Source organism: Moschus berezovskii, chromosome 24 (genome assembly GCF_049115385.1).
Source record: "Moschus berezovskii isolate FMDL1 chromosome 24, NW_MosBer_1.0, whole genome shotgun sequence".
Lineage (NCBI taxonomy): Eukaryota > Metazoa > Chordata > Mammalia > Artiodactyla > Moschidae > Moschus > Moschus berezovskii.
The window spans coordinates 43,871,914-43,885,194 of NC_142483.1; the positions used below are offsets into that span (position 1 = coordinate 43,871,914).

The 13,281-nt window shown below is 45.5% G+C and overlaps 1 protein-coding gene and 1 pseudogene across 1 annotated transcript in view; both read right to left on the reverse strand.

Annotated features, from left to right (window-relative positions):
• Positions 1 to 13,281, reverse strand: part of SRGAP3 (SLIT-ROBO Rho GTPase activating protein 3) — a 251,993-nt gene that overhangs the window by 19,736 nt on the left and 218,976 nt on the right. Inside the window, exons 15-18 of the mRNA XM_055414378.2 lie at positions 7,488 to 7,622; positions 3,952 to 4,057; positions 3,543 to 3,770; positions 339 to 418 (exon numbers count right to left, since the gene is read on the reverse strand). Of these exons, the coding sequence (XP_055270353.1) occupies positions 339 to 418; positions 3,543 to 3,770; positions 3,952 to 4,057; positions 7,488 to 7,622 (549 nt within the window). The remainder of the gene's footprint in view (positions 1 to 338; positions 419 to 3,542; positions 3,771 to 3,951; positions 4,058 to 7,487; positions 7,623 to 13,281) is intronic.
• Positions 10,614 to 11,355, reverse strand: LOC148774040 (guanine nucleotide-binding protein G(I)/G(S)/G(O) subunit gamma-5B pseudogene; annotated as a pseudogene).

Sequence of the window (13,281 nt, forward strand, 5' to 3'; positions counted from 1 at the left end):
TACCCCACGCCCCAGCACATGCTGGGTGCAGAACAGAGCCCAGCAAGGGGAGGGGCAGAGGACAGAGCCTGCTTTCTACTTAGGACACCCTGGTCACTTAGAATTTGTACTCAGGCCAGGCAGGACACAGAAGGGGAGAAGGCAGGCCATGCTGGGATGTGGTGAACTGGAGGTCTTTCTGGGTCTCTCTGCTGTAGAGGATGATGTGCTGACTGGCAAAGCTGGGAAGGTGGGGGGTGGGATCAGCGCAGCAGGTAGACAGGCATGAGTGGGCAGGTGGGCACGCAGCATGAGAAGACCCCCAGGTGAGTTCCTTACCCTGACTCCCCCTCACTCACCTTCGTCACTGGTGTGAGGCTCGGTGCCGTTGTCATGGTCAACTTCGTCAATGGTCCCTGGCTCGCTGTGTGGGCTGTCACTGCAAGGAAACATGGGGAGGGGTCTCTTGGGGTCTATGTACCCTCACACTGCCCTCGGCTTCTTGCAGGTGCTGGCCCAACCCACCTCTGAGCCTTGACCCAGATCACATCGAGCCCACTTCATCCCATCTTTTCCATCTGACCACCCACAGACCTTTCTAACAGAAAACCACTCTGGCCCCCTCACCCGTCAGGAAGCTTCCCTAAATAACCGCCTGCATTTGCCCCAGCTCTGGAGTCTGCTGGGCTGTCTTCTTGGTAATGGCTGCTGATGCCTAAGTGTTCTGTAAGATCTAGAAGGCAGTAAAGCCCTGGTGTTTATCCGTGAAAAGACCCCGGGCAGAAGAGAAAAGCAAAGAACTTTGGAAGTGTACTGAGAGTCATCCAAGTGGCCTGGCTTTCTGTCTAAGAGCAGAGGCGACATATTCAGCAAGGTGGCTGAAGCTCCCAAGGAGCAGGCTCCTCAGGGCTGCCTCTCAGAGTGGCCTGCAAAACCCACAGCAGCCCAGGCAGCCAGAAGGCTGGCAACCATCATGGGCATAGGGAGACAGTGACTCCAGGCCTGGAAAATTCAGTATTAATGTATTGGGATAATTTCATCAGCTGCTGCCCCTTCACTGGATTATAAGCTTCTTGAGGCCGGGGATCATTCACAGAGTCAGCTGATCAGTTTTTTTTAATCAAGTCATTCACTGAGTTCTGGTATATTAATATATGCCAGGCACGATGCCAGGTAGGAGGCATGCATTGATGCATAGTGTGGATACAGATCCCGCTCTCATGGGCTGAGAAATACAAGTGTCGCCAAGCTGAAACGTGTTATATAGGCACAAATGCGCTGAGACAAGAGCTGTAAAGGGACCTACACGGGGTGCTAAGGAAGGCTTCTTGGAGGACGTGATATTTACAATACCATTTAAAGGAATATGGGCTTTATTGTGAAAAATTCTCTTGGATAAGGTCCAGACTGCACAATGGTTTAAGACCTTTCATAACCTGGTTCCTGCTGGCCCGCGGGGCCTCCTCCCTCATGGTCCCCTTGTCACCTGCAACACTGCAGTCAAACAGAAATGCTTTTTATTTTACTGCATGCTCCAGGCCTAGCACATTCTTTGCCCACTCTCGCCTGGCTGAGCCCAGTTCATCCCACAGGTCTCAGTCAAGTCCCTGTTTCCTTCAGTCAGCCATTCTAACCTCCCTACGTTGGCTCCGGGACCCCTACTCCTAGAACTGCCTGTCCCCCCTCCCCCCGCCATGTCAGGGGTTAATTCTGGCTGGGTTACCTCCCTGCTGCCCAGCCTAGGGCCTAGCACAGGACGGATTCTCAGTAACCATACGGAGAATGAACGAATGTTGTCCCCTTTGATGAGACCCTCAGCCAAATCCTCCTTCTGGGCTTTGAAAATTTGTCTAAAATTACCACGAATTAATAGTTAATGGGGCACAAGTGGGATTAAGAAAAGCGTGGTTATTGTCTGCAATCCTTTGGCGAGTATGCTATGATCTGTGGGTGTCTTCCCAGAACACTAACTATATATATATATATATATATATATATATAACTATATATATATATATACTGCAGCAAGAAAAGAAAGCTGGTAAATGGCTGCAAAAACTATAAAACTGAAAAGCTTTTCTTTGTCCTAACAGTATGCTTGCTGGCTGTTGGATCTCTGTTACAGAACAGGGACAGACCTGCTCCCGGGGCCTCAAATGAGATTAGAGAGCAGCGGGCCCGGGTTTCTATGCAGGGAGGTATTGCAGAGAAACGATGAGGCTGGAATGTTTCCATTCTTTGAAGCAATTGCCCAAATGTGCCCACAGAACTAAGCAAGGAAAGAGTCCAGGAATGCTCTGATCATCAAAACACAAACTCCCCTGTAGGACCTAGCTGAAAGCAGTGTGGGTAATACCTAAATAGACAGCGGAGTGTTGTCCTGGATTGGGAAGAAAGAAAGACTAGGAACTCTTTGACCTCTGTTGGTTGGTGTTCTGAATTTTCTGCCTCCACCTCATCTATAAAAAATGTCCTATTTTCACCACATTTTAAGGTTTTAGCCTCAGGAAGGTAGTCAGGCCTGTGTTTGGTAAGATTCTAAAATGCTCCTCCCAAGGGACTTCCCTGGTGATCCAGTAGTTAAGACTTTGCGTTCCAGTGCAGAGGGTGAGGGTTTGATCCCTGGTTGGGGAGCTAAGATTCCCACATGCCTTACGGCCAAAAAATAAAAAAAACATAAAAAGAACCCAGAAGCAATATTGTCACAAATTCAATAAAGACTTTAAAATACTAAAACCATCCTTAAAAAATACTGAAAAAAATGAAAGAAACTATTTTTCCCAAGACCCAGCGTAGCACCAAGGCACACAGAGGTGCCCAACTAGCACCCGTTGACCTGGTGTGGAGCTCTCCAAGAATGTGAACTCTCTCTGCCAGAAAAAGAGAACTCTAGGTGGGAGAGGACAAGTGTGGGAAGCGGCATTCTCAGTTCAAGAGGTTGAGATGGGGATTATCCACTGCCCTGCTGTCTGAGGTGGGCTTGCAGCTCACCTAGCCAATGGCAGTACTACATCTCCTAACTGATGTGATTAGTTCATCAGACCCAAGCTTCAGGAAGAGACATAATACTTGAGTTTGTGTTGAGGCATTTGGGAAGGAAAAGCTTTTTTCCCACTGGGGATGCTGAGAGAACAGGCTCTAAAAACTGGAGTTATAGGTGCCTTCTTGAAACTACCAAGGGAGTGGCTGCCTGAAAATGAAGCCAGTGTAGAAGAGAACAGAGCTGGGACTGAGACTCGCAGGACTGAGGCCTGACGATAACAGTCGAACCCCCAGCTCCAGCTTCACCCGTGGCCATGCTCCCAGACTTTTTAGTTAAAAGTAAATTCCCATTTAGCTTAACACAGTTTGAGTTATATTTCTGTCCCTTATAAACCAAGAGAGTCTTGACTGATGTAGCTATCCCTCATATAAGGCTACTATGAAGCTCAGATGAGAAAATATATATAGGAGTATGGGCTAAAAAGCAGTAAGAAAATCAAAGGGTTTCTCACTGTTCTGGCATAATATCAATAATAACAAGAACAATGATGATAATAATGTTAAGAAAAATGGAATCTTACCAATATTCTTCCCCTCCAGCCATGCATTTCTCATACACAGGTCCCTCTAGCTCCCGGGGGCTGGGGAAGATGGCTTCATGATGGATGATGATGGTTTTGATGACTTCGTTGACGTGTGCCTGGCAGGACACAGGGTCTTGCCCATCGGGGATGTGCATGAGGGTGGGCCCAAAGCAGATGGCCAGGTTGTAGGGATCCATCATGTTCTCGTCGCTATACTGTGAGAGGCTATGAGAGAGGAGCACCCATGAGCCAGGGAAAGGTGAATCTTCCCCTGTACTTTCTTTCTTTGGGGGGCTCTACTCAAGTTCAGGAGGGTCCTATGTTCTGCAAAAGCCCCAGGACACCCCTCTCCTCAAGGAGGCCAGGGCTGAGTCAAAGAGGGGCCCTTGTTGGCCAGGCAACTCACTGGTTGAGGAAAGCGAAGAGGTATCTCATGACCACGATGACCACACGGGGAAGGGTGATGAGGATCTGTTGGATCTGGTGTACCCTCTCAGCTGGGTTCTCCAGTTCTGTAACAAAAGGGGCTTTTCAGGGCACCTTTCATCCTCACAGGCAAACAACATTTGTGAGCCTACCTGTGAGATCTTTGTGGCTCAGATGGTAAAGAATCCGCCCGCAGTGCGGGAGACCTGGGTTCAGTCCCTGCATTGGGAAGATCCCCTGGAGAAGGGCATGGCAACCCACTCCAGTATTCTTGCCTGAAGAATCCCATGGACAGAGGAGTCTGGCCGGCTACAGTCTATGGTGTTGCAAAGAGTCAGACACCACTGAGCGGCTGACACTTTCACTTTCACCTGTGAGATCAGCCCACGTGGTTCAGGGGGAGGCAATTTTACTTGGTTCGAGAGATGGAAATATGACCCTGGCATCATGATCCCCTGGGCACAGGGCGGGGCCCAGGGACGGGTCCATGGCCTAGTCAGAACCATCAGGGTTGATCCTTGGGACTTGGCTGGAGAAAACATAGAGAGAGGTTCCCTTTTGAAACCAGGTAGAGGAGCAGCTGGGGGCTCAGTGGGAAGAAGATGATTCCCAGGAGTGACGGCATCACAGACAGGGAAGGGACAGACCCCTGCAGATGTCATAAGAGGTCTGGGTCCAGCTGGGCCTAAACTTTTCAGGTATATGAGCCAATATATTCCCTTTTACAGGTTACATCAGTGTAAGCTGAGTTTCTGTCACCTACAAGCTATGAGTCTCGACAAACACAAGCAGGGACCAGGTTTTATTAAGCTCTTTGATTAGCTGCAGCACAGGCCCGGCACAGAGTAGGTGCTCCGGAAATGAACATTGAATAAATAACCACCTGCTGAGCTGTATGTTGTCCAAAGAGCCTGGTGATGCTTGGGATCTCATCTCTGACCCGTTTTCAGGTCAGCCCTAGAGATACAGACATTTTATCAGTCAAGCCAGAGTTTGGGGCAGCAGATTTGACTTAATAAGGAGAAAACACTGATTTGCGGGCTTGTCTCTGTAGAGAGAGAGGGAGCTTGTGCTAAGAGTGAGCTACAAAAGCTGCAAGGATTATCTTCAGGGCTGATGCATAAACCCAGGTCAATTTCCTTTTCAGACAAAAAACATGATTTTCCCTCCCAGTGTCCCTTCCTCTCTCCAGCCTCCACGTTTTGTCAGCATGTTCCTTCAAAAGAACACAGTTCTCAGCCTTTCTCCTCTGTATCCAAGGCCCTTCATGATGGTGCTTCAACCACCCTTGCCTGCTTCATCTCTCAGCTGCCGCCCCTTCTCAAAGTGTCGGAGCCACGTTTCTCAGATGAAGTGGGAGGGGACCTCTGCTGCTGCTGCTGCTGCTACTGCTGCTAAGTCACTTCAGTCGTGCTGTGTGACCCCATAGACGGAAGCCCACCAGGCTCCCCCGTCCCTGGGATTCTCCAGGCAAGAACACTGGAGTGGGTTGCCATTTCCTTCTCCAATGTGTGAAAGTGGAAAGTGAAAGTGAAGTCGCTCAGTCGTGTCTGACCCTTAGCGACCCCACGGACTGCAGCCTACCAGGCTCCTCCATCCATGGGATTTTCTAGGCAAGAGTACTGGAGTGGCTTGCCATTGCCTTCTCTGAGGGGACCTCTGGGGCTCTTTCAAACATGCGGGACATTCTCTGAGGTTGTCAGTGACCAGAGGATGCCACTGGTATCTGGGATCCAGAGGCCAAGGTGCTAAGTGTCCTGAATGTGTGGGATACACAAAAGGCACGGCTCTACCCTAAACGCCAGTGGTGTCCCATGGAGAAGCTGTGCCAGGCCCCCTTATCTACTTCCCCATCCCGCCAAAGGCTCTCCTGCCTCAGGCCTCTGCACACACTGGTTATCTCTCTTCTCTGCACACTCCAGCCTACTTTCATTCACAGCCTGATGCCTCTCCCAGGTCTCCACACAGAGGGGAAGGCTCTCGCACACATATTGAATCCACTGCCCCTCATTCGGGCCCCTACATGTCTGCGGCTTCAATCACAATGCCCTAGACCACCTCCATCACCATTTCTTAATATTGTTTTCTTGAACACATTTCCTTTAAAAAGGAAACTTCACCTCACTCTGCAAATGAGAAACCAGGATCACTTGCCATAGTTAGAAGGTAAGATAAAAATAGATACAACAAAAGCAAAACAAAGCCACCAAATTATAGGCAGACACTGTTTTACATACAAGTTTCTGAGTCTGAGGCCCTGCCCTTTCTGATTTGCAGGGAGACTGACTTGTATGGGTCACTCCTTGATGTAACCAAGGCTTTAGGAGGTAACTGAGAAAGGACTTCCTCTCTCATCCTGTGATTCAAGGTATACAATGTCATGACCTTGTACCAGGGGCCGAAGACCGTGTCTGCTGAGGGCCCTGCTCTGGAACTGGACTAGTGGAGATTCTGGAAACAGTGGCTGAGCAAGGGACACCAGGCTCAGACAGGGATGTGCCTTTGTGGCCTGGGATTTCTGAGAGGTGTTTCGGAGCCTGAAGTGGATCTGGAAAGATAAGCAGGAAGTATGAGGGCAGAAGCATGGATGGAGGAAGTGACTTTCACTCAAAGCAAATAAGAGGGTTCAAGACTCCCTTGGCGCTTATCAGCTCCTGGGACACCTTCTTGGCTGCAAGTATCTCTCAGAACATTGTGAGACGCATCCATATGTGAACCTGAGTGTGGGGAAACTTTTCTGCAGCTCAAATTAAAGAGTTTATTTCAAAAAAGGGTTTATTCCAAAATACTAACATTCTAGTATTCTAAAATTAGAAGTTTATTTTAAAAATATATATATATGTATTTCCAAAAGGCTGCCTTGGATTTCAGCATCTTACAGTCAAGGTGCCTTTATTTCAGCTCTGAGATTGGGCTCGTGCCTTCATCCACAGAAAATACCAGTCAAGAAGGACTCTGATGACTAGCAACATCAGAGGAAGCCCCCAGTCCATGTATTTCTCTTCATTTCCCTTGTTTGTCATGCTGTTGACCTCACTCCCAAACCTTCCGTGGCTCCCTAATGCCCAAAGGGAAAAGCTCTGGAATCCTTGCAAGGCATTCAATGTCTTCTCTTTCTTACTTTAAGAAAGAGAGACCCTCCCAGCCTCTTAATACCATGTACTGGATGGGACACCCTCCTGCTGGTCCCATTGATCTGTGTATCCCCAACCTTGCCAGGATCCCTGAATCCAGCCCTCCTGGAAGACTCATCATTCCCCCTCAGGTGTGATCTCAGAATCCAAGGCTCCCTTGGCCTCTTCTCTTCTGAGCTCCTCCTATATCCAGAGGTGCACCATGCCCATGAGCCCTTCTGTTATAAATCATCTTGTTATTTCCACAACTAGGTTTTAAGTTCCAGGAGGACAAGAGCCATATGGCGTCTTTCACAGCACCCCTCCTGCAGTGATAAGCCTGGAGTGCTGCTTCAGTAAAGATTTGTCAAGGAACTGATCATTCCACTGGGGAAATACTTACTAATAGTAGATATCAAATCTTGAAACCTTTCCTTAGGAAAGAGTGGGTTTTCCAGTCCTCGGAAATACAGTTTTAGAACGCCAGCAACTGAATTGATATCTCGTTCATTTTGGTCATCCACAAGGGGGTCTTCACCTGAGAGGAGACAGGAGGCGATGATTCAGTGTGGTTAGGAGGCAGCGTGTATGCAGATGGCAGGGGAGGGGACCTGGCCCAGCCTGAACTGGAGGACAGGCAGATGTGACAGCCTCCCCAGCACAGTGTACTTAGAGGCCTGCCTATAACTGATTTTGAAACTGTTCAAATCTATTAAAATGTTGTAGAATGAAAATAATGAACATCCATCATCATACACTTAAACTCATCTTGCCATATATGCTTTCTCTCCCTTTTCTCTCACTTATAATTATTATTGCTCAATTATTTGAGAGTATTCTGTAGACATTATAACACTTCACTGCTAAATACTTCAACTCATTGCTCCTAAGCATAAGGATCTTCCCCTGCATAACCACACAACACACAACATTATGGCACCTAAGAAAGTTAACAAGAGTTCCAAACACCATCTCACGTACGACTCTGCTCAAACATTCCCCCGTTGTCCCACATCTGTCATAGAATTTTTCAAAAGCTAAGATCTAATCAATTTTCACACCATTCGTTCAGTTATGTTTCTTTAGTCTTTTTAATGTAAAATAGACTCCAACATTTTTATTGTTAGTTTGCCTTTCATAACATTGGCTCTTTTGAAGAGTCCAGGCCAACTGCCTTGTACTATGTCCACACTCTGGATTTGTCTGACTGCTTCCTCATGACCAGAGTCAGGTTAAACATTTTGGGCAAGAATGCGATGTGGATGATGTCTGATCATTGGGTTAAGGTGGTGATATCCAGATCTCCGAGTGAGCTCCGGGAGTTGGTGATGGACAGGGAGGCCTGGCGTGCTGTGATTCATGGGGTCGCAAAGAGTCGGACACAACTGAGCGACTGAACTGAACTGAACTGATCCAGATTTCTGCATTGTAAAGGTATAATTTCTCCTTTGTAATAATCAATATAAATAAAATAGAAGATATTTTTATAAACAATAGTGATCTATGTGCCTGCCGCCATACTCAACATATTTTACCCAGTGTTTTGAGCATCCAATGATCAATTTTGTCCAAATCAATTATTACTCTGGGGTTTCAAAAAAATGGTGATTTTCTGAGTCTATCATTCCATCTGTAATTACTAGCTGACATTCTTCCACAAAGAAAATCTTTCTCTGTATTCCCTCCATCTGCCTCTTATTTTTTAAAAACATTTTATGGGCTTGATGTTATAATTTTTAATTCAATGTGTTTAATCCACTACCCACTATTCATTGGGATGCTCAGATTTTCCCCAAATTTGGCCAGGGGGAGTCCTTTCTTATGTCCTTTTGATGTGATCTCTACTGATTACTTTCTTGCTTTCTGGCATAAAAGATGTCTCTGAATCCTTGTACTTTCCTTGACCCAGACCTGTAATAAAAATATTTCTTCAAGGAGCTCTGTTTGTTTTTTGTAGGGAATGGTATTTAGAAACCAAGACCTAGGTTTTATGTGTGTTCATTGCTACAGGAGTGTTATAAAGAACTTCTAGGCTCTTTCAGAAGATATAGAGTGTATATATATATGTGTGTATATATATTATTTTTCATGAGTTCACACTGATATTGATCTTTCTAATCCATATTTAAGATACAAGGTTTTCTTTACCCTCATTTATTTTGTATTTGCATTTCATTTTTTTTACAGTGAAAACTTGTTCTGAATATTAGCAATATTTAATATTTTAATATACCTGCCTTATTCTACAATATACATAAAATAGTTTCAGATTTTTATTATAATAACAATAGTACCACTAACAATAAACCTATTACATAAAATTTAAGATTTGCAGGGCTTTTGTTTTTATTTTTTAGGTTCTCAAAATGTATCTCACTCAACATGTATGAGACAGAAAGTAGAGGGCTTCCTTGGTGGTCCAGTAGTTAAGAATCCAGCTGCCAATGCAGGAGACACAGGTTCGGTCCCTGGTCAGGGAAGATTCCACATGCCAAGGGGCAACTAGGCCTGTGGGCTACAACTACCACCTGCGATTTGCAACTACTGAAGCCTGCATGCCTTGGAGCCCATGCTCGACCACAAGAGAAGCCAATGCAATGAGAAGCCCATGCACTGCAGCTAGAAAGCAGCCCCCACTCACTGCAGCTAGAGAGAAGACCCCACTCACTGCAACTAGAGAAAGTCCTTGTGCAGTAACAGAGACCCAGCACAGCCAAAAATATAACAGATGGATACATTTATTAAAACAGAGAACACAGAAAGTAGATTAGCAGTGGGGGCTGGGGTATAAATGGTATATGGAGTAACTACAAATGGGTCCAAGGTTCTTTTTAGGGATGATGATAATTTTCTAAAATTAGATTTTGGAGATAATACTGTTGTTCAGTTGATAAGTACCATCCAACTCTTTGCAACACCATGGCCTGCAGCACGCCAGGCTTCCCTGTCTTTTACTATCTCTTGGAGTTTATTCAGATTCATGTCCATTGAGTTGATGATGCTATCTAACCATCTCATCCTCTGCCACCCTCTTCTCCTTTTGCCTTCAATCTTTCCCAACATCAGGGTCTTTTCCAGTGAGTCAGCTCTTCACATCAGGTGGCCAAAGAATTGGAGCTTCAACTTTAGCATGAGTCCTTTCAATGAATATTCAGGCTTGATTTCCTTTAGGACTGACTGGTTGACTGGTTTGATCTCTGGATTGACTAGTGATGATGTACAATTCTATTAATATATTAGAAACTACCAAAATGTACACTTTAAAAATAGGTAAGCTTTAAGGTATGAAATTCAATAGAGCTGTTAAAAACTGTATGACCAGAGCACATGTTGAAAAGTTACTCTCTGTATGGTTCTCAATCTGATATACAGCTTATTTGTTTCTGTGTGTATTTGATTTGGGGGATTTTATTTTTTTATAAATCTTAAAAATATATTCACGATTTTGAAAAAACATTTATATGGTCCAAGAGTCAAAACCAGATTAAAAAGTTGCTTGCAGAGAAGCCCTATTCTTATCTTTCTCCCATCGATACCTTACACTTAACCATTTTCATTAGTCTCTGATTTGTTCTGCTATCTTTCTGCAAAAATAAGCAAATACAATACATATACAACATTTTTATGTTCCCTCATTGCTAACACAATGTAAGTAATACCCTCTATTACTACATATACTTGTTTCTTCTCTTAACAGTAAATCTTAGAAATCCCTCCACGTCAGTTCACAGGAATCTTCCTCATTTTTTAAAAAAGTTTTTATACTAAGATTTTATTGTATGCTGCTGCCAGTGTAAATAAAATAATTTCTTGTGAAACAGAAATTCATGAATATTCAGAGAGGTAGATGTTAAGGACTAACAAAAGTATAAGTTTGTATAGTATGGCCCATGTTACAGCGAGAGACGTTTGTACCGGCTTCAAATTTAGCTTTCCTTTGAATATTCACTGGTTTATGAAAAGTGGTTTTAGAAAACCTTGTAAAGATTCCTTTTGCTGCAAAAAGGAACACACTTTCTGGGGTCTGAAGGGATTTGTACTTGAAGATACTCCAGTCAGCAGAGTGCCTGAGCATTCAGCAGACAGAATTGTTTCAAATCTGCAGCTTTCTGGGAAACCTTCACCCAGTCGAGTCCAGCCTCCAGCCAGCGCTGTTGAACCACTTTCTTCATGGTGGCGATGCTGGAGAAACCAGGAACGGAGTACTCGGTGCAGATCGGCGGTCCATCAGCCAGTGGGTTCGCTGGGCCACATGCTAGGGCCTTCCCCATTTTGTTTAATGGCTGCAAAGTACTCTGTTTCATGGATAGACCATAACTTAGTCAGCCAGTCTCCCACAGATTGACATTACAATCTTTTGCTGTTACTAATAAACTGCCACAACAAATAGCCTTCTAACTGTGTTTCCTTTTCCTACCACATGTCTCTGTGGTAGGTTCCTGGAAGTGGGATTGCTGGGTCAAAGGGTAAACTAATGTGTGGTTTCATCAGATAAAGCCAAATTCTCCTCCAATGGGGCTGCACCATTTTTTCCTCCTACCAGCAACATAGGAGAAGGCTGCTTCTCCACAGCCCTGCTCGTGGGATGTCTTTTAAATTTTTGCCAACTGCAGAGGGGAAAACATCTCAGGAAAGCAGCACGTCTTAGTTTCATGGGGGCTGCTGGAGCTGGCAGCAATCTGACACTTCCTTCAACCTCCTCCTCCTTCCAGAACAGCCCAAAGCAATCTAAGACTGGTAAGCAATGAAGAGCAGAATGGGAAATTGATACTTGGATCTCTCTATACTCTGCCTCCATGGGAAGAGAATATGTGTGAGTGGCAGGCCTCTGCTAACCCCAACATGCTTTAGTGCAAATTAGAGAAAGCACCCCACCCTCACCCCTTTCTGAACTAGAACATGCAGCTTCCAGGGCCTGAGCCAGAGTTCAGCTCCCTCCTGCCCTTATGGATGAGTACCCTTGTGCAGTGCCCAGCCTGAACGACCATCCATGTGTAGCAGCCCAGGCACTGCATTCTACCTCTCAGATGTTCCTACAGGAGGAGATGAGAATGCTTACCCCACAAGACTTTCTCATGGGGAAAGAAGAGAGAAAACATTAAAAATATATTGCTTATACTGATATAGCACTTTTTAAGTGAGACGCACACTGGCACATGTGATATCTCTTAATCCTCACAACAGCACCACCCAGCACCAAAGGAGGCACGGTTCCAGTGCCACCTCTCTCCTGAGAGAAAGCTGAGGCCGCAAAATGAAACAACTTGCCCGTGGAGTCAAAAACAGACGCCAGCAGCTCCCAGTGCTCATGATGCCTGGGAGATATTCCTTCTACGTGTGGTTTTCAATTCTGTCTGCTGCCTGTCTGCACACGCGCCTATCTATTTATGTATGTATCTATTTATCTATCTACCCATACATCTGTCATCTTCCTTCCTTTCCTCCTTCTCTCCCTCCTCCCTTTGCATTGGAAACCCAACTTTATTTTTTCTTTCTCAAGAAAAACTTCCCACGGATGAGCAAAGCCGCCTTGATTGAATTTAGAGAAAGGTCCAAGCCCCAGCTCCTCTCTAACCCAGCAGTAACCCTGAGGCCCCTCTGAAGGACCAGAAGAGTCTGAAAACTCTGTGTTATATTAAGCTGTTTCCTTGTTGTACCATGCATTACTATTGTGGTCTCATGATCCAAAAGTACATGGATTTTATTCCCTCCAAATAAGCTCCCTTTGTCAAGTATGGTTAACATATTGACTACAGACTGACAGACACATACACCATTCATTCTTGCTCTTCCTTCCAGAAGGCACTTCACGAGCCACCAGGGAAGCCCCTCATTCATAAAACTGAAAATGAAAGTCACACAGTCGTGTCCTACTCTTTGCGACCCCATGGACTATACAGTCCATGGAATTCTCCAGGCCAGAATACTGGACTGGGTAGCTTTTCCCTTCTCCAGGGGATCTTCCCAACCCAGGGATCGAACCCAGGTCTCCTGCATTGCAGGCAGACTCTTTACCAGCTTGAGCCACAGGGAAAGCCATCACTCATAAAAGGAGCCATCAAACATTCTTCCCTCCTAGCCCAGGCCTTCAGCTCTCTTCAAGGCTAGCCAACTTGGCTCCAGAAGAGGTCAAGATGAGCAGGGTGGTGTGTGTGAATGACGGCTTCCTCCAGGAAAGAATTAGAGCTAAAATTCAA